Source organism: Hemicordylus capensis, chromosome 6 (assembly GCF_027244095.1).
Source record: "Hemicordylus capensis ecotype Gifberg chromosome 6, rHemCap1.1.pri, whole genome shotgun sequence".
In the NCBI taxonomy this organism is placed as follows: Eukaryota; Metazoa; Chordata; class Lepidosauria; order Squamata; family Cordylidae; genus Hemicordylus; species Hemicordylus capensis.
In genome coordinates this window covers 102,933,077-102,958,605 of record NC_069662.1, presented here as the reverse complement: position 1 = coordinate 102,958,605, position 25,529 = coordinate 102,933,077, and the positions used below count along the sequence as shown (strand labels likewise).

Sequence of the window (25,529 nt, the reverse complement as noted above, 5' to 3'; positions counted from 1 at the left end):
CCTGGCCTATTTTTTAAAATGCATTTCTGGTTGTTGCTGCCTCCCCCTTTCCCCCCTTTGTGTGTGTGTTGTACATGTATTATATGGTGCAGTGTAAGTGCAGATGTTAGTGAATTCCTCTTCACAACAGTCTTTAAAGATGAGGGCCACAGATCCTCTATGCAAGACAGTTTTATTAGGGGAAACACAATTCTGCCTTGACTTTACACTTAGTTACAGGGCCTTGTTCCTGGAACTATAGGCTAGTCGCTTGACGGTGATGTGACTGCATTAGAAAATCAAATCTGGAGAAGTGGAGGAGGGAGTATCTCTCCCAGCACAAACAACCTACAGCAATGTTATTGATGTTCCGCTATGTTCTCCAAACCGCTTAAGGTAATATGTCCCCCTTGACTTTGTCAGCTTCATCTCTGCTTTCATCCCAGAGGCTTTAATGATGAATAAAGCTAAGCAAATAAAACAAGAAGCCTTTTAAATAGGCTTGGCTTCATGGTTCCAGCTTTGATGAATAAACATACTTACAGTCACCCTACCCTACAATTTTCTGGTTGTCAAAAGGTGCAAAAAAGGTCTTTGCAAAAAGGACTGCAAATTGCTGCATATGGCATCTAATATTGCTGCTCACTCCAGAGCTATTTTGCTCTTGTTTCATTGTGTGTGGCAATTCACATTGAAGCTGAGAAACCTATTTTGGACAGTTGCCTTCCTCTTGCCTGTCAAGAGCCATATCTGGCGCTCACAGATACATTTACATTTATTACAGAGGAGGTAGCCTTAATGGTATAAGGCAGCTTATACCAAGTCAGACCATTATAAGGGCATTATAATATTAGCAGAAAATAAAAGAGCTAATATTATAATGCCCTTATACAAAACTATTGTGTGGCCACACCTGGAGTACTGTGTACAATTCTAGTCACCACATCTAAAAAAGGACATTGTAGAACTGGAAAAAGTGCAGAAGAGGGCAACCATGATGATCAGGGGCTTAGAGCACCTTCCTTATGAGGCAAGGCTACAACACCTGGGGCTATTTAGTTTTGAAAAAAGACGACTGCAGGGAGACATGATAGAGGTCTATAGAATCATGCATGGTGTAGAGAAAGTAGACAGAGAGAAATTTCTCTCACACACACATAACCCTAGAACCAGGGGTCATCCCCTGAAATTGGTTGCCAAGAGATTTAGGTCCAACAATTGGAAGTACTTTTTCACACAACGCATAATCAACTTGTAGAATTCTCTGCCATAAGATGTGTTGTTGGCTACTAGTTTGGTAGTAAAAGCGGGTTTAAGAGGGGTTTGGATAACTTCATGGAGGAGAAGTCTATCAACGGCTACTAGTTGGAGGGCTGTGGGCCACCTCCAGCCTCAGAGGCAGCATGCCTCTGAATACCAGTTGCAGGGGAGTAACAGCAGGAGAGAGGGCATGCCCTTGACTTCTGCTTGTGGGCTTCCCATGGCATCTGGTGGGCCACTGTGTGAAACAGGATGCTGGACTGAATGGGCCTTGGGCCTGATCCAGCAGGGCTGTTCCTATGTTCTTATGTTCATTGGTCCGTCTAGCTCAGTATTGTCTCCACTGACTGGCAAGCGGTTCTCCGTGGTTTCAGATGGGTGTTGTAGTTCAGGAACACCTGGAGGACCACAGGTTGAGAACCCCTGGTGCAAGCCATGCTCTCTCAGCCACAGTCCTCTTGACCTGCAATATGGGATTAATTAACTATACTGTATTATCATTATGGGGATAATAGACTGTATTATATTAGCATGGCAGCTGTTTAACAAGTTGTTCTAGTAAGAACTAATCTGCCTACTTTCCTGTCACTTTCCCTACAGTTGGACTAAATTTGGTCCAAATCAGTTGGCAGTTCACAAGTTAGGCCACTTGCGCCTCAATCCTACCACCCTTTGTGAGTTGCAAGGGAGATAGTAAGCAAAACAGTTCCTTGCCCATTGCTCAGTTTTTGCAATAAATCCATCTACGTTTTGGCCCGATGACTCACACCTCATAACATGACATCAAGCAAAAAGGGTAGGGCAGACTTAAAGATTTGCCAGGAATTCTTCAACTTGGGTACATTTACATCACAGAATCATCTAGGAGATGCCTGATGACATCATGGTGTAGCCAGCATGGTGTAGTGGTTAGAGTGCTGGACTAGGACCGGGGAGACCCGAGTTCAAATCCCCATTCAGCCATGAGACTTGCTGGGTGACTCTGGGCCAGTCACTTCTCTCTCAGCCTAACCTACTTCACAGGGTTGTTGTGAGGAGAAACTCAAGTATGTAGTACACCGCTCTGGGCTCCTTGGAGGAAGAGCGGGATATAAATGTTAAGAATAAATAAATAAATAATACTGTGTGGACTGTCAGCCTCTAATAAGAAGCCCCCCTTTGGGAAGGGAAGGGCTTCTAAGCAAATGCAAGAGTCTTTTGCAGGGCTGCTCAACTTTGGCCCTCCTGCAAATGTTGGCCTACAACTCCCATAATCCCTGGCCACTGTGGCTGGGGATGATGGGAGTTGTAGTCAAAAAGAGCTAGGGGACCAAAGTTGAGCATGCCTGGTCTTATGCTGCTTGCAGATGGGTCCAGAGTAATCATAGCAGTTTAGAGTTGGAACAAGGGACTTTTCTAGTCCAACCAAGGAGAGGAGAGCTGGTCTTGTGGTAGCAAGCATGACTTGTCCCCTTAGCTAAGCAAGGTCTGCCCTGGTTGCATCTGAATGGGAGACTTGATGTGTGAGCACTGTAAGATATTCCCCTTAGGGGATGGAGCCGCTCTGGGAAGAGCAGTAGGTTTCAAGTTCCCTCCCTGGCATCTCCAAGATAAGGCTGAGAGAGATTCCTGCCTGCAACCTTGGAGAAGCCACTGCCAGTCTGTGAAGACAATACTGAGCTAGATAGACCAATGGTCTGACTCAGTATATGGCAGCTTCCTATGTTCCTATGTAACCCCCTGCTCCGCACAGGAATGTGCTACAGCACCCCTGACCACTGGTCTTCCAGCCAATTATTTGAGAACCTCTAGAGCAGAGACAGGCAACCTTAGCTCTCCAGCTGCTGTTGAACTACCACTCCCATCATTCTCAGCCACAATGAATTGAAGCTGGGAATGATGCAGTTCCATCATAGCCTACCCCTCTAGTGAAAGAGAGCCCGCCATTGTGCAAGGCAAAATGTTCCACTGTCAATCTGCTTTTACAGTTGAAACATGCTCTGCCACTCAGCTACAGCCCCTCCCCCAAACAGGTACTGCCTTTTCCCCTCCTAGGCAGACTTGTTCAGGATTTGAACACAGAACCTCTCACGATGTAAATGAAAACCATACCCCCTAGACTAGCAAGACACACTTTTGTCGGGTACTGATACTGTCTTTTCCTATATTCTTTGATATAAAACATGTCTTAGAAGTGGTGAACAGAGCTCATTAATGGTCCATCTAATAAATAAATTAGCACCTTGCTTTATTATAGAGTGACTGCATCTGTTTTGAAAAATGGAAGATGCTTTATTGCTCAGGCTGTGAATGTTGGCAGTTAGGCATTTATGGTCAGTACCTCCTTCCCTTTTCAGAAAAACCCACACCAAAATGATTCATTTTGTCTTTGCTTTTATATTCCTTGAAATCACACCCTATTCAGCTGGTATAACTTATTCAAGGTTATCTTGGCCACCAGACTGTGCATCTTGTAGGTAAGCTGAGTTGCAGATGTGTGTGCATGATGTTACAAGACAGCCATTTGGATTTAGACTCTTTCTATATGGAGTGAGACTGTTGCAGAGGCAGCGTGGTGTAGTGGTTAGAGTGCTGGACTAGGACCGGGGAGACCCGAGTTAAAATCCCCTTTCAGCCATGAGACTTGCTGGGTGACTCTGGGCCAATCACTTCTCTCTCAGCCTAACCTACTCCACAGGGTTGTTGTGAGGAGAAACCTAAGTATGTAATGCCCCGCTCTGGGCTCCTTGGAGGAAGAGCAGGATATAAAATATAAATAAATAAATAAATAAAAAGAGCCTGGTGCCAGGAAGGTCCACCTTCAATGGGACCGGAGTGTACACAAACCTGAAGCTCGTGCAAAGAACCTGGGAAAGGCAGACCTCTGCCTTCTAAATGAGACATTTCCATTTTGGAACAACAAGGTCCCGAGTCATAACCACATCTTGGCAAAGTAGCCAGATACACCTTAAATGCAATCAGATTAATTCTGAAGCTACTGCTCAACTATATTTGGCACATTAGAGAGCCCTTTTTATTCTGCATAGCAATACCTCTATCCATGCATCTCTTCTGTCGCCTGCCCACCGCCCCCCCATCACCACCAATGGCCAGCTCAGCAGTAGACCAGTAGGCTTTCAAACTAATATTTATTGTTTCCAAAAATCCCTTGCTAGATGTGACCCCAGACATGGGTCTATTGTGGCAAGGTCTGCTGCCTTCTACTACAATAATCTGTCTATCTATCTAAACTGCTTTAGAAACGTTTCTTGAAAAGCAGCATATAAATAGTAGTAGTAGTAGTAGTAGTAGTAAAGGTGAGTGCCCGTGCCTGCATTCAGCCCTCTGCCCCTCTCTTAAGACTCATGTGAGGCCAAAAACTGTGTTCCCCTGAGCTGAATGACTGAACCGCTAGGCTGAATCACTGGACTCAGGCAAACCCAGAAGTGGGCTCCCCTACAGAAAACCCCCTGCCCTAGGAATGCCAAGATCCAGGCGTGGAATCATGGCGCCTGGGCCATTCTAGACACGGGCTTGCTGCAGGTTAACCTCCTGCTCCTGACATGACTGACTGGAACCCCAGCGCTCCCCTTGACTGGTTCGCAGCAGCTGGTGTGCCCTAACCCCACTTGGAAGCTGGTGCCAGCCTGGCACTGGCAGCCCGCCATCCTGGGCCTTGGAAGCGAGGTGTTTGTCCAGGCAGCCTTGCAGCTTCCTCACTTCATCTGCAGCGAAAGGTATCTCCCAGGCAGGGCTGTACAACTTCACTCCTTCTGCAGATGTTCAACTACAGCTCCCATCATTGATTTATTTTACATTTATTTTTATATCTCGCTCTTCCTCCAAGGAGCTCAGAGTGGTGTACATGCTTGCTTTTTTTTTTCCAATCCTCGCAACACCCTTGTGAGGTAGGTTAGGCAGAGAGATACCTGACTGGCCCAGAGTCACCCAGTGAGTTCCGTGGTTGAATGGGGATTCAAACCCGGGTCTTCCTGGTCCTAGTCCAACACTCTAACCACTACACTGAGCTGGCTCTGACTATCCCTGAGTATTGGCAACTGTGGACACATGTGGATGATGGGAGTTGTGGTCAAAAACAGCTGGAGGGTCAAAGTTGTATAGCCCTGATATAGCTGTAGTGTGGGCCCACACAGAGACCTCTACATCCAGTGAAGGATTTTGCTCTATGAGAAATGCTGGACTTCCTCACTGAGATCAGTTCCTTTGGCAAGAATGAATATAAGAACATAAGAACAGCCTTGCTGGATCAGGCCCAAGGCCCATCTAGTCCAGCATCCTGTTTCACACAGTGGCCCACCAGATGCGGCTGGAAGCCCACAGGCAGGGGTTGAGGGCATGCCCTCTCTCCTGCTGTTACTCCCCTGCAACTGGTATTCAGAGGCATCCTGCCTTTGAGGCTGGAGGTGGCCTATAGCCTTCCGACTAGTAGCCATTGACAGACCTCTCCTCCATGAAGTTCTCCAAACCCCTCTTAAAGCCTTCCAGGTTGTTGGCTGTCACCACATCTTGTGGCAGAGAATTCCACAAGTTGACTGGATCTCAGCCTTTGGCCCTCAAGTCAGCAGACTTTAAGACTGGTATGAAGAGAGCTGTTTCTTCTTTTCCGGCTTCTTGGCTAAACTTTCCACTTTCACTTCTGCAGCCATGGCACGGCTTTGTGAGACCCACCTTCCCTTAGGATCATGGGAACATAGGAAGCTGCCATGTACTGAGTCAGACCACTGGTCTATCTAGCTCTTGATCCCTTCTGTCTCTGAGAACTGTGTTTAACTCTTGTGCTGCAATTAATCTCAGACACCCAGTTTTTGCATTGGGAACACATAGGAAGCTGCCTTCTGCCAAGTCAGACCATTGGTCCATCTAGCTCAGTATTGTCTACACAGACTGGCAGCGGCTTCTCCAAGGTTGCAGGCAGGAGTCTCTCTCCGTACTATCTTGGAGATGCCAGAGAGGGAACTGGGAACCTTCTGCATGCAAACATGCTCTTCCTAGAGTGGCTCCATCCCCTAAGGGGAATACCTTACAGTGCTCACACATGTAGTCTCCCATTCAAATGCAACTAGGGTGGACCCTGCTTAGCAAAGGGGACAATTCATGCTTGCTACCATAAGACCAGCTCTCCTCCTTTTGTACATTGTGCTCTGTACAAAATAATACCCCCCAGTCTTTTAAAAGCAAAATCCTTGTTTTTGACAATTTGCCTCTCTTGAGGAACCCTGAAGTGATGCCTCACTGTCTGAATCCAATCCGGAACACATTATTCCCCCTTTCCAGGATTAGTGCTGGCAATTCTGGACTCACTCTACCACATAGACAGCTGCCTTCTCCAAGTTGATGTCCCAAGCCACAGACATGGAACCAAGGGTACAAATAGGGCATGGATCTGAGCAACTGTGGTGGTAAAGAGAGAGAAGGGATATGTGTGTAATATGCACTAGGAATATTGTTTGCTTCAAATATGTAGCCATTTTGAAATATGCAGTCCCAACGTATATAAAGTCAGCTAGCTGAAAACATTAAGCACAACTGGCTAAGAAAACCTCTTCATTTCACTTGGGCATCTACTAGAAATAGCTCTCAATGGACTGCATCTTTTGGCTACACCTCTTTTCCAGACGTTTAACCTGTTTAATTTTAGGGCTGCTGGCAGGAAAGTGATGAAGATCCAGCCGTGGTCATAGACACTAAGTAAAATGGCTTCTAATTTTTTATTTTTTTAAGCAAAACCCCGCTTTCCAGTATTTGAGTATTTTCGCGTGAGATCTTGGAATGTGCACAGCTTGAAATACACAGTGACTTATGGGATAAGGCTTCAATACACAGCAGGTTTCCAACCCTCATGATTATAGAGAAAATCCCTTCTATTGATGGTGGCTGCTGTTCTTAGTCTGAAATACTTTCAGCAAGATGAGGCTCTTCTGCGCAGTAAGTGTGCAATTGCTCCTCATTGATTGCAGTACCCAGACACTCTCCCTTGGGACTGTGCTCTCATGACAGCGGTATCTCAGTGCTCAGGGCTAAGAAAAGTAGGGGTGTGCGTTCCATTTCGAATACAAAACGTTTTGTGCCCAAAACAGGCCATTTTGGCTGTTTTCTAGTTGAAACAAAACACCCTCAAAACAGAAATTTTCGTAGCCAAAACAAAACGGCCCTGTTTCAGATACAAAACGTTTTGTTGTTTTGGCTGTTCTGGAACTCCATTTTGCAATCGTGAAAAGTCTTTCTCCTTCAGTCTCCATTTTGAGTTTTAACATCTGTTTGAATTTCCAGCCCTTCCAGCCTGCAGATCAGCCAGCGAAAGCATGAGCTGATCTGCTGGCGATTGCCTCCTTATTCTTTTAAGGAAATTTAAGGGTAAAATTTACCCTCATTGGCCATTGGGGCAGTGTGCACACTGCATGGGGCAGTGTGCATTTCATTGTTGTTGTTTCACACTGTTGTGTGTAGATCAGTTGCATTTCAGGGGGGGGGTGTGCATGACCTTTGGAAAGCTGCCTGGTTCTTTGCAAAGCTCTGCTGTTGTTGATGTGTGATGTTGATGTTATTTGGGGTAGATTCAGGGCAGAAAGGGGGCTTTGGGAGTAGAAGAGTGAGTCAGGTAGTAGTACCCCAATGGGTGCCCGCTGCCACCCAGATTCCAAAGGAATTGGGAAAAGGGCTGATTCTTAATGAATTTCTGAAGTTTACATGTCTTTGGGGCAGAAAGGGGGCCTGAGGGGCAAAGCAGTGGGTTGGGTGGCAGTACCCCAAGGGGTGCCTGCCGCAACCCAGATGCCAAAGGAATAGGGCAAAGGGCTGATTTCTTAGGAATTGTTGAAGTTTATGCATCTTTAAGATTCCCCCCAGGGAATAATGGAGGTTTCGGCAGACCCATAACTCCATCTGGGGCACCCTGGGGTGGCCGGGAGCGAGTGGTGGTGTAGTGCACATAAGGTGACTAGGGGTGTGTCCGAACCGGTCTGGAGGCCATTCTAAAGGCCTCCGAACTTCCAGACCGGTTCAGACTTGGCTGGTCCAGGTCCGGGTGGGGGGTCTTCCTTTAAGGGCGGGAGGGCTTGCTTACCCCTCCCGCCTCTTTGCCCCCTCCAGCGCCCGTATTCTATTGTATAATTGGGGCGCTGGAAACCAGCCGCCCCAGCCGCCCCCCCCCCGTGAGCGGATTAGGGGCAAAGGAAAGCTACTGCCACCCTCCCGCCCCCCCCCCCCCCGAGTGCTCACCACATTGTTTGCCAAAAAAAGAGAGGAGCTCGCGAACAGAGCTCCTCTCTTGCCAAAGTCTCAGGCCCAACTGGGGCCTTGGGTGCGTGCGCACACGCGATAGGACTCCGGATCTAATGGAACTTTCGCCGGAGGCCCGGTCTACCCGCCGGGAAGAGGCCAGGTAGACCTCCAAGTCTACCTCCAAGTCCTTGGGTCATTCTCCCAAGTAGCATGCCCATTTCTCTTCTGGGTACTCTGTGGAATGTGATTGTGTGAATGTCACGAGACTCCTGTTGAACAATGCCTGTGATAGCCAAGTAACCAGTGGCAGCCTAAGACTTCTTTGCACCAAACTGCTAAGCTCTGGCCCCTCCCTTTTTAGCCTACTTTCTTTAAGGAAAGTAAGCTTATGAGACCACCCAGCATTCACTGTGTGTGTCCGTGTGCTCCCCCTCCATCAACTTTGCAATGCCTGGACCAAAAAAAATTGAGTACAGCTGTAGGGACACATAGGGACACCTCAACGGCGTAGTTTGTGCTGATGTCATCCACCCCAGTTCAAGATGGCATGAACTTTTGAGGCACATGTGGGCTAACTTGTGAACCGCCTCATGAATTTGAACCAGATTTGCTACAGCTGCAGGGACACACAGGGACACCTCAACGGTGTGATTTGTAATGATGTCATCTACCCCGATTGAAGATGGTGGACACGTGAATGTTTGAGGTGCAAGTGTGCTAACTTGTGGACTGTCTAACCCATTTGAGCCAAATTTGGTACAGTGTTAGGGACACATAGGGACACTAGAACGGCGTAGTTGGTGATGATGTCATCCACCCCAGTTCAATATGGCAGACATGTAAATGTTTGAGGCACAAGTGGGCTGATTTGTGAACCACCTACCCGATGCACAAGTGGGCTAGCTTGTGAACTGCCTAACCAATTTGAACCAGATTTGGTACAGTTTTAGTGAGTGACACATGGGATTTCTCAATGGCGTACTTTGTGATGATGTCATTCACCCCAATTCAAGATGGTGAACGTGTGGTCATTTAAGACTGAAGTAGACCAACTTGTGAGGATGGTAATTATCAATTAAGATTCTAGTGAAAGGAAATTGGGCAGATTAGTTCTTATCAAAACAACTTGTTTTCAAGCAGTGGCAATCGCTGCCACTGATTGATTTTGTGTATGCACCTGCATGTGTGCACAAATTCACCTCTGCCACCGCTGCCTCTTTGTGGTGGCAGTAGCTGCTGCATGGCACTCAGCATGCATGTGTCTTCTTCCACCTTCTTTCTCATTTGCTGCTGGCCTGATAATGAGGAGGAAGTAGCAGAGGAAATGAGGAGAGGGTATCTCCAATACCCTCTCCTCATTTCCTCTGCTGCTGCTTCCCGGTTCTCATGATCAGGCCCGCAGCAAATGAAAAGGTGAGGAGTGGCTCCATGCCACTGCTCAATCAAACGCTGCTTGGGTGGCAGGAGCCAGCAGAGGGAGGCAGTGAGGCGACAAGGGATATCTTGCCTTGACACCCCAGCAATCTTCTGCCTGAGGCTTCACCTCCATAGAAGGAGCACCCCTGTAAGAAGGCAAACACAAACAAGATTATGAGGCTGTTCTCGTGCACAGCCATGATCGGTATTTTCTCAGTTAACAGGGGTACAATGTTCACTAAGCCAAGCCTTCCTTTCCTTGACAATGATAAGAAATGGGGGCAAAAATCCAAATTCTAGAAACAACAAACAGATTATCTAACCAGTTGTTTGCATATATTGTTTCATGCTGATCATCCAAAGAGACTAAGGTAATTTGCTGAATAATTTTTCATTTTTCTGGTGTCATCATTCCCCCGAAGTGCCCAGTCCACTGTACATCATATATTCCAAAAGTCACAGGGTTTACTGTCCAGTGTTGTGTTTTATGAGTTTTTTTTTTAATTCAGAGATTATACACCTGAAAACTTAAACATTTCTATTAGTCAGTCATCTCATCTTCTACATAGCTTAGAATTTTAGCTGCCTCCAGTTCTGGCTGATGAATAAATACTACTACATAACTCAAAAGCCTGCACATTCTTAGACTGACATAAGCGAATGCAATAAAGGAGCTTCACCTATCTTGTATTTTAATTGAGGCTTTTCTGCAGTTCACATGTTCAGGGCAAAGAATTCAGAAAAATAACATTGTTCACTCTGCTGTTCATTATTACAAACTTCAAAAGTGTGATAAATATTTTAAGCCTAAGGGGCATCTCTTGGACTCCAAAATGCTGCCCTGTTTGTTGATGTGCTGGTGTTTTAGATGCTGGAATTGTACAATGAAAATTCAATATTCACTAGGCTCATGGGTTTGAATTGGATTAAATGTGACCTGCCTTGTTAAATTGCAAAGCTTCCAGATTGCTGCTGGCTCAGGCTAGAATTCCTTGCAAGAGTTCAGTGGCTCTGCACATTGAACAATCCATGAGGTCAACTACAAGTCAGTTATTGACAAAAAGCAAAGCAGCAACTGAAGAAGTCTACCATTATTAAAACATCATGGCGTGAGATGTCTCAATGTTTTTTTGCTTTTGCCATACAATTTAGTGATTGAAAGAAATGCAGCAATAAGGAACTGATTTATCTTTGTTAGGACCAATTGAATGAGTTGTCTAGAAATTTTCGTCAGGCTGGATGTTAAGCAAAGTAAAAAATGGGGGGCCGAGTAACTCGGCATGATATAACAACTCTGAAAGTCTGCAGATTTTAAGTCTTAAGATGGAGTCCTGGAGGAACTAAGCAAACTGCTGTGTATTAGCCTGGCTAGGAGCTAGATTTCATCTTGGGCTGCGCCCAGGGCTTCTGGGGTGAAGATGAGACAGAAATGGCTGTTCCTCCAGATTTTAAAATAACATGAACTCGGAAATCAGCTGTTCCATCTCCAGTGCTAATTGAAGCACACAGGCTCCTTTTAAGGCAGAGAGGAGGAGGAAGAGGAGAAGTTGTCTTTATATTCACAAAGCTGGAAGGTAGTTCACATGACCATTATAGCCTGGGGTGGGGAGGGCTGGGGGGGGAGGCAGGATTGTTCCTACTTTTCCCCACATGACCGCTGCTCCTTCCCAGCTGTGCCACTCGTGTGCCCACATGATCACTGCTGTAGTGCGTGGTACGCCCGTGATGTGGAGGCCAGGGGAGTGAAGCACAGCCTCCAGGAATCCCATAATGCACCGTGCAAGCAGCACAGTGCATTGTGGGAACTCCTGAGGCCAGGTCACTCCTTCCCCCAGCCTCTATTGTTTTAATGGTTGCTGGCAGCCCGGTTGCCCACACGACGGGGCGGTGAGGTAGAAGGGCATGCTTGTGCCCCCCTACCTTAGTTTTAACCCGGGTAAAAAAGAATAATCTGGGCTACCCAGCAGAGAACCATCACGAGCGGAACCGATCCTGGCAGTTCTCACAACCAGGTCTACCCAGGTAGGGCTACACTAGCCCAGGTAGACCTGGTTGTGTGAACAACCTCTGTGTTTTAATGTCTACCACTGCTGCAACTACTGCTGGTAGTAATGTTCATAGTAGTATTAATGTCAAGTGTTGCACTTGGTGGAGAGCCAATGGAAGCTAAATTGGTTGGAGGGCATTTACCTTTGGGCGGAGGGAAATAACACCCTATGTTCAGGTGGCAGAAGATCATTTTCCTCCACTCTCAAAATCTTACTTTTGTGTGCATTACACTCATAGATAGTCATGGTGAACTGTTAGGGGGGAAATGTTATCTGTGTTACAAGGGACCTGTATGCTTTAGTTAGTGCTGGGGATGGAAGAGAATAATTGCCAACATTTATATTTTCTAAATATGGAGAAACAACCATTGCTGTCTCTTCTTCAACCCAGAAGCCCTGGGTGCAGCCTGAGCTTATGTCTTGAAGATGGAGTGCCAGACTACTAAAATCTGCAGACTTTCCAGGCTATGACAACATGTCCAGCTACCACCACTACCCTCTTTTGCTTTGCTTAACATCCAGCCTGGTGAAGAAAATGAATAACTTGAAATTTTTTTTAAAAAAAATTGCTTAAGATTTTGTGTCATTCTGGTTGTTCCTAATCAAAATACTAATGGAAGTGGCTTATAGTTTTGTGGTTGTTCTAATGGGTCAACACAGCTATCTATTATTTTTATTATTCACCCATGTTTATTTTACTTTCAGCACAGTGACATTGACATTTGTTTTACCCCTGTGGTTAAGTAAAACAAGAAATATGATGACAGGCTAAATATTCAGGTCCTGAAGAGGAGTCAAAATTGACTGTTTTTTAAAACCTTCAAACATTGGTAGGTATGTGCAAGTCTTTTTTGCTATGTCTCTGTGTTAATGAGTACCCAGAATGTTGGGGGCAATATGCTAAATCATTGTAAACCGCTTAGAGAGCTTCGGCTATAGAGCGGTATATAAATGTAAGTGCTATTGCTATTGCTATTTCATTGCATGACAAGTTTGCCTGTTCTAAGGGCTGGAATTTGCCTGTTTCCAAAACGGTCACTATTAAGCTCGGAGAGGAGAGCTGGCCTTGTGGTAGCAAGCATGGCTTGTCCCTATAGCTAAGCAGGGTCTGCCCTGGTTGCATCTGAATGGGAGACTTGATGTGTGAACACTGCAAGATATTCCCCTCGGGATGAAGCCGCTCTGGGAAGAGCACAAGGTTTCAAGTTCCCTCCCTGGCTTCTCCAAGATAGGGCCAAGAGAGATTCCTGCCTGCAGCCTTGGAAAAGCCGCTGCCAGTCTGTGAAGACAATACTGAGCTAGATAGACCAATGGTCTGACTCAGTATATGGCAGTTTCCTATCTTCCTAAGCTCATACTTGGAGGTTGGTCATAGTTTGTTAGTCTTATTCCTGAAAGTATTTGAAGGATCAGGCCTTAGCAAATCTGGTTACTAGCTCAGCAATGTGATTGTGATCTTACAGAGTGCAGGCTCGTAGCTCTTAGCCCTCTTCCACAATGGCAAACATGCTTGAGGACCTGGGGAGTAGCACTGAAGTTAGTGCTGTTTGGCTGCAGGGGTTCAAAGCATGCATGTTAAGTTAGAATGTCAGCCAGTGTTCCCATCCATTTCCCTTGATTGAATTCGTTTGCTCATGGAAACCTCCTCTCTCCTAACTTTCTGCTGACCATCCTCACAACCGTTCTCTAAATCATGAATTGTTTCACACAGATCTGAACACCTTATTCCAAATGAGGCCTTACTGCCACCAATTCAGGATCAAGATACTGTTGCTTTCACAGTTTTCAATCCAGGGTAAATTCCTCCTATTGGTAAATGATAGGATGTTCCTCTGCACAGAAAATTACCATGTTGAGAAGTATGCCAGCTACTGCCTCCCTGCTGATTTTTTTATAGGCTGGTTCAAATTAACAGCAGCTGGTACGTACGGCAGCATTGGGGCTGTGGCAAGCACACACCTGCCCCATCATCACTGAAGGACATGCTGACACACTCTTGGGGGGTCCTCTAATCGCATGATTAAAGGATTGTTCATCTGAATCACCCCTCTACACACACTACAAACCCCTGCGTTATCACATGTAGTACTGTTCATCTGAACCAGTCCATTGTGTTAGGATCTGGGTGGGTGGGTGTGTGTGTGTGTGTGTGTGTGTGTGTGTGTGTGTGTGTACGCCGTTATATGAGCCCTCGCTTGCATCTGAAGACCAGTCTCTAGTTTACTACTTTAGTGAGGGCCAAACTACATGTTACGTTGAGCATGTGCTTGACCATGGTATGCTGAGTTTTCCTTCACTCACTAGCAGCCATAATCACTAGATTAGCACCCAGTCTGCATCAGGACTGTGGGAGAAGAGCTGTCACCCTTTGCTCTCATTATGATCCCAGCCTGGACTGGGCTCCCTGCAGCTGCTCTTTGCCCTGCGAGGAAAGTTCTCATTAGTGCTAAGGAGAGCTTTTATCCCAAGGCAAATATTAATTGCAGAGGGCTCAGTCTAGATAGAAATCGTGATGGGGACAAAGGAGTTTTTATTTTACAAAAAGTGCCTCCCCCCACCATCCAATGCCACAAACACAGTCCAGTTCCCTCCCTGTGGCTGCTGTTGAGAAAAGAAATAAACTAAGCATGTTGTTAACGTAATAGGCCTGTTCTTACAACCGGCGTACTCATAGTTAGAGGGTTAACTATGACTGCCAAGCCAGGCGCGCTCCCATGGCACGTGATGTGAGAACCCGCGCTATCCAGGTAATCGTGGTCCCACCACTGCGCAGTTAACTAGAATTAAACTACAATCTGATTATAGTTTCATTGATCGTTTTTTAATCCAGTTAACTGCTGTGACAGGACTACGATTGCATGTATAATGCAGGTTCTCACATCACGTTCCATGGGAGCATGCCCAGCTTGGTGATCATAGCTAACCCTTTAACTACAACCACATGGGTCCTAAAATCAGGCCCAATGTGTCGATTAATCCTCACAAATAGACCAGTTATAAGGCATCCTCACATAGTAAAGTGGATGCTGTGCCACTCGAGACTGTGAGTGGGGATGCCACCTTTTGCGTTCCCTCGTACCAGGCTCCTTGCTGATCAAACAAACTAGCATATTAGAAAGAAAGGTTATGTCTCAGCCACTAGGCATGTGCATGAATTGCGATTCGACACGCGATTCGGAACACATCCCCTGCACCTTTAACGTGGAGGTGAGCAGGTGCATACCTGCTCCTCCACTGCATGGTTGCTGGCCACGTAAATGTCCACTGTGCATGCGTGGAGGGCATGTGCATGCCAGCGTCACACGGAGACAGCTGGGGGAGTGAAGATAGCTGGGAGGAGCACCACTGATTCAGGAAGTGGCAGTGAGCAGATATGCCCCTGCTCTCCTCCATGGTAAAGGTGCGGGGATGTGTTTCAGATCGAATGTTGAATCATGATTTGGGCACATCCCTACCAGCCACACCTTGCTATGCTAGGTTTCTGATTGCAGAATGTGTTTAATGTAGAGATGTCTTCAAAATGCTGATCTTCCCACCTGCAGTCTGAGATTATATAGTCCTTTCTGCTCCCTTAGGATTATTCCACCTCTTTCAGCAGCATGTATACACCCAGCCTTAAAGGCATTGATTATCACCATCATTATTATTATTGCTTTCTGATTTTGTATCCAGGGTTGCAATTGTCTTGGTGCTCTTGTGTGGACTCAGAGTAACTTACTCCTAAGCAAGTGCATAGCAGATTGCAGCCTAGGAAAATGAATTTCCCACCTAGATATAGCCCATTGCTTAAAAATAAAATTCTCGCAGAATATAATGCACACTATTTTTTCTGTATTGAGCAGTTTTCCTGACTGTCACGGATGGAGCAGCTCTGACAGGGAGCCAGGGGGATTGCTAGAATGAAAGGCATTTTCCGCTGTTATTATTCTGGCTTGTGATTTGGGGTTATTTTTCTCTACTTCTTTTGCCCATGTCTGTGTGCGCGCCTATTTTTAATTGCCTAAAAGCATAACAAGCATCCTGTCTGTCTCCCAGACACACTTTAGCTTTGTAAAATGGCACCAGGCTATTTGTTTCAATCTCGCTGCCCTTTGTGGGTTTTCAGAAATACTGCAGCAAATCATCCTGCGTGCAGGACTGACCTCTGGGAGGCTAGCAAATTGAGGTGAGCCAGCTGGAGCAATAGGACACCGCTGACAGATGGAGCATGCTCAAACAGTCCATTCAACGGGCGGCGGTGGGGGGGGGGCTTCAATTTGGGCTTGCAGATGAAACAGAAACTCCTGCTCTGACAGCTTTTATGTTGTGGGAGGGGGAGAAAAAAGCAAGACTGCAGAGTGCCATTTCTGTGCAAAAGAACCTTTTAGCCCCCCTCCTTCCTTTTGCCTGGGTATCATATTTCCTTTGCTGAAGCCACATCTAGTGTGCATTCCTACATGTCCTGAAACCCTAATCTGCCAGCAGTGTTAGCTGCGTGGAGTAAAAAGAGGTGGGGGCTGCTGCAAATTAATAAGCTTCTTTTGGTGGGTGTTAATTGCAATCCTGCTCTATTAGCTGTGCTGATCACACATCCAGCTCTTCGCTTCACTTCCGCTTGGGCTGCTACGGCAATCTGCTTGCAAGTCGTATGTATCAGACTACCGTTCAGATGGATTGTCTTACTTTTCCCCCCTTCTGTAGTTTTTGTGTGTGCGTGCAGGTAGTGCACAGTAGTCAATTGAACAGCCATGGTTTTCTGCAGCTTCTTCTAGCTCGTAGATTGAGGAGAGAGCTGACATAAAGACTAGGCTTTGGTGATGTTTGTTTATTTGTATTTGTATTTTTGCATTTGGGTTTTACCCAGCATGTAGAGCTACAGTGTTTTCACATCCGTCATGCATTTGTTGTCATGGAAATGCTTTAACAATTGGCTGGATGGGCCAGTGTGAGGGAGGACTTTGAGAGTGCCTGATACAGGAAACCGTTTTAGACGTTTGCACTAATATGACGGACTCTTGGGTGATCAGGTTAATGCTAATCTTTAAATCTGGTCTTAAAACACTATTCAGATGGTGGTTCTGAGAAGGAGATGAACGGTTGGGAACAACTGCACTGGAGATGCCTGTTGCTTATTGCAGAGTCTTTTACCAAGGCTTCAGGGCTCACTTATGTTTGCCTTTTCAGACCTTAAAAACCCAAATTTACTTTACAGTGGTTTATTTGAATGTCATTGTATTTAAGGTTTTCCACAGCAAATAGCCCACATGTATGAATGTTTACTTTGAAGCAAGTCTTACTGTGTCAAACAGGGCTTACTCCCAAGTAAATGTATATAGGATTGTAGTCTGGGCTTTGTTAGAATGCTCAGGGTTGCCCTGTTTACCAGGCTGGCTTTCTGTGCTTTTTACAGCTATATGTCAGGCAGAAATGCAACAGGTGAAACAAATGTGATAGCTCAAGGGAGAACTGCTTCTCAGTAGTCCCATGGGCCTTGCACCCCAGCATATTAGGCTGACAGAGAGGGACAGGGAGAGGGGACAAATATCCTCTTGCTTTGATATGTAGGGACATAGGAAGCTGCCTTATATCACTGGGAAGTCCCGAGTTCAAATCCCCATCCAGCCATGAAACCACTGGGTGACTCTGGGCCAGTCATGTATCTTTCAGCCTAACTTATCTCACAGGGTTGTTGTGAGGATAAAAAATAACCATGTTGAATGCGCTGTTACTCGAGGGACCAGGATTTCCTCTCGCAGCTTGGCCTGCTGGCCTCTTTCAAGCTTTTTATTTGACGTGAATGATCCTCTTTCCCTTGACCAAACAGGTGAGGTGAGATTCTTCAAATGCAAAAATGCACCCCACATGCATAGGAAGTACAAAGAAAAACTATATTAAAAGGGGGGGGGCACCAGAGCAAAATTGGCCAAGGGCACCACAACTGCTAGAACTTACAAGTTCTTTCACAAAAATGCTTCTGTTGTTTGACCTAATACTGCTTTTACTGAATATATTGGCCAGCGGTGGCCCCTATAGATGAGCTGGGTTGGGTAGGGTGGGCGTAGAAAAGGGTCACGGGTGCATTGCTCATTCCTCCTTCCTGCCCCACCCAGGCTGTCTGTCTCTCCCTATGTGTTTGCCCAAGCTGCATAGGCTGTCATTTGTCCAGTCAGGGATAGGAATCCCAGCTGTGCGATTGAAATCCCCAGCCGTTTGATCGAAATCTCCAATCACACAGTTAGGGATTCTTATCTCCATCTCAGAAAATGGCAGCCCGTGCAACTCAGGGCAGAGCAGGCACAGAGGGAGAGATGGGCAGCCTGGTGGGGGCAGGAAGGGCAAACGAGCAACACAACTGCAGCTCATTTTCCTCCTCCACCCCACCAGGGTATCTGCAGCAGCTGCCCCAGATATTGGCAGATTGATCAGGAGTGTTATTGGAACAATAGTTCTACTTGAGTGATCCTTTAACTCCTGCCTGGTATGAAGATATTCTTCAGCCTACTGGGAGCTGGGAACAACTTCCGCTTCTCCTCCCCTATTCCAGAACATGTAATTTTCTGGCCCTTATGGCTGACCTTGACTTCCTTTCAATGCAGATGGTTGACTCTCCCTGTTCAGCTCACCTTTAACAATTTTAACACTTTCTTTCCTCCCTTGGACAAAGAAGAATCAACTAGCTGCCTGCAACCTTCCGTCTACTGTGCCATTTTCTTCTTCTTTTCCTGTAGCTCATTGGCTCTTACTCTCCTGGTATGATGGATGTTGGGGTGATGCCATCTAAGCCCCATTGTAGAACTTCCCTGCTATGCTAGTCTGTCCGTATAATGGCTGTCCTTTAGGTCCATGTCCATGATCGATGCTATAAGATAGATGAGCTCCATCATGCTCTCCTTAGTACCAAGACTGTATTTACAAGCAGTTACTCTTGTTGCTGTCCCAACACTGTCTTTCTGGACAAGATATTATGTCTTCTATTAAAATAATTGGCCTAGTCACTGATGAAGTTAAAAAACAGAACTCACCATTCTCTTTTCTACCAGCGTTCCTTCAGAAAGGGATAAGTAGCTCATATGTGGTGTTGCCAAAGAAATGGCAGTGTAGCTTTAAAAACTCCCCCAAACATTTGCAAGGTGGTGAACTTGTTAAGATAGAGTTTTGAGAATACAAAATTATTTGTTAGTCAGTTGGTAGCATCTGTGCATCAGTCCACAGTGTAAAAATGTATTTTTGCTTGGAGAGTGGCACTGCTAAAATTAGAGAGGAGCCTGTTTTGTGCAGCTGTTCCTAAGGGTATTTTTAAGTTTTATCTGCATGCCTTTTTCCCTGCGTGAGAGCTGAAGAACTTAAGAACCTAATAGCAACCCATGAAAATGTATGATGACATTATGAAACTTTACAGTAAGATTGTGAAAACTATATTTCAATGTGTTCTTTTTCTTTTCTTATTTTGATTTTTAGGTCTTTTCTTCAACCATGTTAAAGAGAACCAATGATGCCTCCCTCTTCCTTGGCATTTACCACCTGCCATCTTGCTAGGACTCGAGTCCAGAATGAACATAGCAGCCGTGTTTAATGCCTTGCTTGTGTCTGTCCTTGCTGCTGTGCTGTGGAAATATATCAAGCTACGAGAGCACGTCTTTGTACTGGAAGAGGAACTGCTCCTCACCCGGCAGTCCCAGGAGCTCTCTCAGGTCCGCATTGACTACCATGCTGCTCTTCAAGCCCTTGTGGAAGATGGCACCAGGATGGTGTGCACCGGTAGAATGCACACCGACCGTATCTGCCGTTTTGAGTCTCTCTGTTATTCCACCGAGGCAGAGGAATTTGTCTTCTTCCACAGTAACTCCTCAGTCATGCTTCCCAGCCTGGGCTCCAGAAGGTTCCAGCCTGCCCTGCTTGATCTCTCATCGGTGGAGGACCACAACACCCAGTATTTCAACTTCGTAGAACTGCCGGCTGCAGCACTGAAATTTATGCCAAAGCCAGTTTTTGTCCCTGATGTGGCGCTGATTGTGAATAGATTCAACCCAGACAACTTGATGCACGTTTTTCACGATGACCTCCTCCCACTCTTCTATACCATGCAGCAGTTCCCTGATTTGGATCTGGAGACGAGGCTGTTCTTCATGGAAGGGTGGAGTGAAGGGCTGCACTTTGAGCTGTACAAACTCCTGAGCAGCAAACAACCGCTCCTGAGAGAGCAGCTCAAAACCCTAGGGCGGCTCCTTTGCTTTACTAAGTCATATGTGGGGCTGTCAAAAATCACAACATGGTACCAGTACGGCTTTGTTCAGCCGCAGGGGCCTAAGGCCAACATACTGGTCTCTGGCAATGAGATCCGGCAGTTCACAAAGTTTATGGTGGAGAAGCTGAATGTTAGCTTGGAAGGAACCCCCAGCGAGGAATATATTATAGTGTTCAGTCGAACCATAAACAGACTAATCCTAAACGAGGCCGAACTTATCTTGGCGCTTGCCCAAGAATTTCAGATGAAAACCATTACGGTGTCCATAGAAGACCATACGTTTTCAGATCTCGTACGTTTGATCAGCAATGCATCCATGCTAGTCAGCATGCATGGAGCCCAGCTAGTGATGTCGCTCTTCCTGCCAAGAGGAGCCACTGTGGTGGAACTCTTCCCTTATGCCATAAACCCTGAACATTACACACCTTACAAAACTTTGGCCACTCTTCCAGGCATGGACCTTCAGTACATTGCCTGGAGGAACACTGAAAAGGAGAACACTGTGACCCACCCAGAAAGGCCCTGGGACCAAGGCGGAATTGCACACTTGGACAGGGCAGAACAAGACCGCATTATAAAAAGCAGCGAAGTTCCCCGGCATCTCTGTTGTCGAAACCCAGAGTGGCTGTTCCGTATCTACCAGGACACAAACATTAACATTGCTTCCCTCATCCAGGTGATCAGGCAAACTGTGAAATCGAAGCCTGGGCCCAAGAAGCCAAGGTGGACTAGTGGACTCTACCCAGGCAAAGTCAGAGATGCCAAATGCCAAGCCTCTGTCCAGGGTGCCAGCGAAGCTAAACTCTCCGTGTCTTGGCAGATCCCTTGGAACCTTAAATACCTGAAGGTCAGGGAGGTGAAATATGAAGTGTGGATACAGGAGCAAGGGGAAAATACTTACATGCCTTACATCCTGTCCCATCAGAATCATACATTTTCAGACAACATCAAGCCATTCACGAACTATCTGGTGTGGATCCGCTGCATTTTCAACAAAAATCTACTTGGACCCTTTGCAGATGTGCTGTTGTGCAGTACGTAATACGTAACTGCCGTCGGCTTTTGGGAGTTGTGCCCCGGCAAGTGGCTTCCAGTGGTTGGGAGATGGGGCCATAGCTTAGGCGATGGGGCCATAGTTCAGTGGAAGAGCATCTGCTCTACATGCAGAAAGTCCCAGATTCAATCCCTGGCATCTCCAGGTAGGGCTGGGAAAGACCCCTGCCTGAAACCTTGGAGAAGCTGCTGCCAGTCAGATTAGACAATACTGAGCTAGATGGACCAATGCTCTGACTGAGTATAAGGCAGCTTCCTGTGTTCCTAATACAAACCAGTCCCATTGTTCTGTAGATTTTAGAGAGTTGCAAAGGACTACAGACCATGCTAGTGCCTAAGTGTCAATTTTTATTGCATTCAGTGTGTCTTCTGTTCTCTGTGTGGCATTATTTCCAGTCGGTGTGTAAACTTTCTTGGTCCTTGAAAGTAGCCTACAGGCATGAGGCTACAAACTGGAAACCAGAATGGAACGTAACCGTTGTACCTCCAGCAGTAATTTTGAATCACTCTTCCTTGTGTGATAAATATTTTAAGCCCAGATTTACACTGGAATTTAATTATCACTGGATGGGTGATTGCCTTCATATTCTCCACTGTTTTAATTTACACCCCACCCCCCAAAAAAGTATCTGTATCCCAGAGCAAAATACCAGCGTATTCATTAAATTGTCGAAAACCTATTCAAGTACTTTATCTTTCTTTAAATTCTGCCTCAGAGGAGTATTGGTATAGGAACTACTATACCCTAACAAATATTAACGCATCCATGCTATCTGTCTAAAAACTCCGTTGCTTGGTTGTGGTCAAGTAACGAACATATAAAATAATGCCTGAACTCATGAAGGCTATATAGGTGCCTGACAGTTAAAACGATTAAGTAGAATATATCATAGAAGACAAATATGTATGAAACTGCCGTGATGTACTGCATTTTTAGGTTTGCACAGTTTTTGATTGATAGGAATAGGACAGGACATTCAAAATTGGGCTTCTGTGTAAATGAGTGGCAGCATGATTTGTTCTTTGAAGCTAAAGTAATTGTTGGAAAGGGATGATGAATAACATCTTGTGCAGGTGAGCAGCATAAAAGTCATTGACTTATATTCAGCGCAGCGAGCATCCATCAAAGGAGGAAGGCCTGCTCGCTGCTTCCATGCCAGTCAACAGCCCATCTGCACTGCTTGTGAAGATTGCTCGGTGCCTACTAAGCTATACATCAGCGCAGTTGCAACCTACTTCCGTAATTCCTAATGGGAGTAGGTCTCAACTACATGGACTTATAGCTTAGTAGGCACAGAGCAGCCCCCAACTCCACAAACAGAGCAGACGGGCTATTGGCTAGCATGGAAGCAGTGTGCACGCTTCCCTCTTTGACGGGTAGCTCACTGTACAGAATGTTCTTCATGATCTCTGAGCGTCATAGTTGAGTTATGCGCTTGCACAAAGACCAGAATCCAAAGCATTCCGAGTTTTGACCATAAAAGAAAAAAGCAGGGAAACTGGCTCCTTCTGTAGGAACATACCCAACCCCTCCTCAGTCTTTCATCGACTGCCGCCAGAGTAGGATCTTGGAACAGTTTCTCGGCTTTTACCTGACAAATAAACAGGCCATATTGCTTTATTATTATTAATCTGGTTTCTTCTTCTCTTTACTTATTTATTTAAGTACTTCTACCTACTAATTTTTGCTTTTTGATTTTCAACACACACACACACACACACACACACACCCTTTGGCCTTGTACACTGGCAGGCCTTTGTTACTTCATGGCCACAATGGCTAAAACTACTTTTAAAAGGTATATAGACTGCACTGCTACAATTTCCACTTCGGAAGGGCATTCCAGATGCAACTTTATATCATAATAGTTTAGCTTTACATGCACGAGCTGTGGCAAGCTTGAATTCACGGTCTTTCCCTACTTCCTCTGTTGTGTGTGAAGGATTTAAAGCTTCTATTTTCTGGCTTGGGATAAACTGCAGTTTCCCATTTTCTCCAAATATAGGGAATTACTAGGTGAAGCCCGTTGTTGGGCAGGCAAAGTAAATTTGTGTAGATTACAGTTAATAGATCATTGTGACTCACTGCTGGAAACCTCTTGGCTACTAAGAGTAAAACAGTAAACAAAGATTGTGAACAAATCAACTTGTTGCTAATAATACATAAAATCACAATTTAGTTTAGACTTGTTATCATAACACTTTAAGAAATATCACTTCTAGGCCATCTTGATGTTTGATCTTGAGTTTGCAAAAAAGTTGGCTGACATCCTGACTAACCAAGCAGGCAGCAATGGAACAGGAGAAGCAACAATGTAGCACTGGTCAAAGATAGATAAACTTTATCTATCTAGAGTAGCACCAATGCTTCTGAAGAATTCCAGACTAATGTAGCGTGTGTGTGTGTGTGTGTGTGTGTGTTAGAGAGAGAGAGAGAGAGAATGAATTTCAGCAACAACCTCTTCCCCAGAAAGCCCTCTGAATTACCCAATTACATCCCTGAGTATTTTGGGGTGGAACAGAGTAGTTCTTGTGAAAGGGGAGATGGTTGAAATTTGCCCCCTTGGCTGCACCAGTAGTAAATCAAATCTCTTTATTTCGGTCAGCGACCAGCATGAGATTAAATCAAACACCAGTAGTAGAACTGAGGTAAGTTGCATCTTCAGAAGCGCCAGTGCTTCTCCCATTGTACCAGTACGTCATCAGGCAGAATGTTTTAAACAGAGATTTGGGGCCTATCAGTTCACCACTGAACCGCTGCAAAGCAGCAGGGTGAGGCTATGATTGCAATGGGCAAACAAAAATGAGAAGATACTTAGCTCTTCCCCTGAAACTCTCTTGCTTGTTCTAGTGGGTCCAGATGCCACACCGCAGGATAAAACAAATGGAGGGAGAGGGCTGAGGGGGGAAGTGGTTGGCAGTGAAGGGTTAAGCATACACAAAACAAATAACTGTATGCATGCACACACAGAGGCATGCATACACACATCACTTCTGCTCTGCAAATTGCAGCCTTCCCCTCACCACTTTAAAGTTGTTTGGAGATCCAGATTCCCAGAAACAGCTCTGCTGTCAGCCACCTGGTACAACCTTTAATCTGAATCTGAAATTGTTCAGGTCACAAAGTACTATATGTGTACAACAGTTATGTAATTCTTGATGTACATCAGTTAGAGCACTCAGACATACATATTTTTAAAATGCAATGCTGTATACTTGTAGAACAGTGCATCTCCCCACCACGACCATTGTAATGGGTGGCTGTTTAACTTACTGAGCTCAGCGGAGAGAAGCCTGTGTGAGAGGAAACTGGCTTCAGTTCCCCTTAATAGGCACACCATACTAACAAAGAGAAGGTTCACTGAAGAATAATGACATCCTTTGGGCTTTCATTTATGCATTAGTGTCTGTCAATTATATCAAGTCATATATTTATATTATGATTAATGAGATTAGATGAGACACACACACCCCGCCTCTGGCTGTATCTTCTTTCTCTTGTAGGTTTCAGGAGTTCTGATCCGCTAGACTATAGCCAATCAAATTACATGTTCCTTTAAGAATGTATGTTAATACTCTCCTCTCCCAATGTTGTACTCCTTTCTATTGGGAACCTGGTCCAGCTATTTAGTTAACAGCCAAGCACTTCAGCATTAGGCATACACCTTACTCAATGTATAACTCACTTCAGTATTAAACCTATACCTGTGCTTTACCACTTCTGGTAAGGGCTCACTTGATTGAATGTTCCTCCACCTTAGAAAACCAAAAGCAAATTTCCTTTCAGAAACTAGATGTCAGGAAGAAGGGTTGTAGCCTAGTCTTTTTCTTGAGGGAAAATGTCAAGGAGTTAGTTCTGATAGAGGAACATTCAATCACGTGAGCCTCCATCTTCAATCAGAAATGATACAGCATAGACCCAGGTTTACCATCTTAGTAAGAACTCGGCTTTCATCTTAGGGCACTTTGCACTGAAAGCTAAATTAAGAACATAAAACCATAAGATCAGCCCTATTGGATCAGGCCCAAGGCCCATCTAGACCAACATCCTATTTCACACAGTGGCCCACTAGATGCCTCTGGGGAGCCCACAGGCAAGAGGTATGTGCACGCCCTCTATCCTGCTGTTGCTCCCCTAATTTTTAGTTTTGACTACACAGTTCATGAGCTGTTGAAAGGAAGTTATGGGGCTTGACCTCAGCTGACATGATAAACATCTGCACTCAATAGAAGTAAATGGAGCAAACAATCTGAGGGACTGGGTAAAAATACTCTAAATAAATGTGAGGGGTGCCTAGAAAATTAGTGAATAAATGAAAATTCCTCAA

The 25,529-nt window shown here is 45.5% G+C and overlaps 1 protein-coding gene across 4 annotated transcripts in view; it reads left to right on the top strand.

Annotated features, from left to right (window-relative positions):
* POMGNT2 (protein O-linked mannose N-acetylglucosaminyltransferase 2 (beta 1,4-)) overlaps nucleotides 1-21,881 on the top strand; it is a 36,866-nt gene extending 14,985 nt beyond the window's left edge. Inside the window, exons 2-3 of one of the 4 annotated variants that reach the window (XM_053258732.1) lie at nucleotides 12,630-12,754; nucleotides 19,362-21,881. In XM_053258732.1, coding sequence (XP_053114707.1) covers nucleotides 19,454-21,190 — 1,737 coding nt within the window. In that variant the 5' untranslated portion in view covers nucleotides 12,630-12,754; nucleotides 19,362-19,453 and the 3' untranslated portion in view covers nucleotides 21,191-21,881. Of the gene's footprint in view, nucleotides 1-12,629; nucleotides 12,759-16,529; nucleotides 16,550-19,361 lie in introns of those variants that run through there. The other 3 variants (XM_053258733.1, XM_053258734.1, XM_053258731.1) reach the window with 3 other exon arrangements.
* Nucleotides 21,882-25,529: the final 3,648 nt, after the last annotated feature.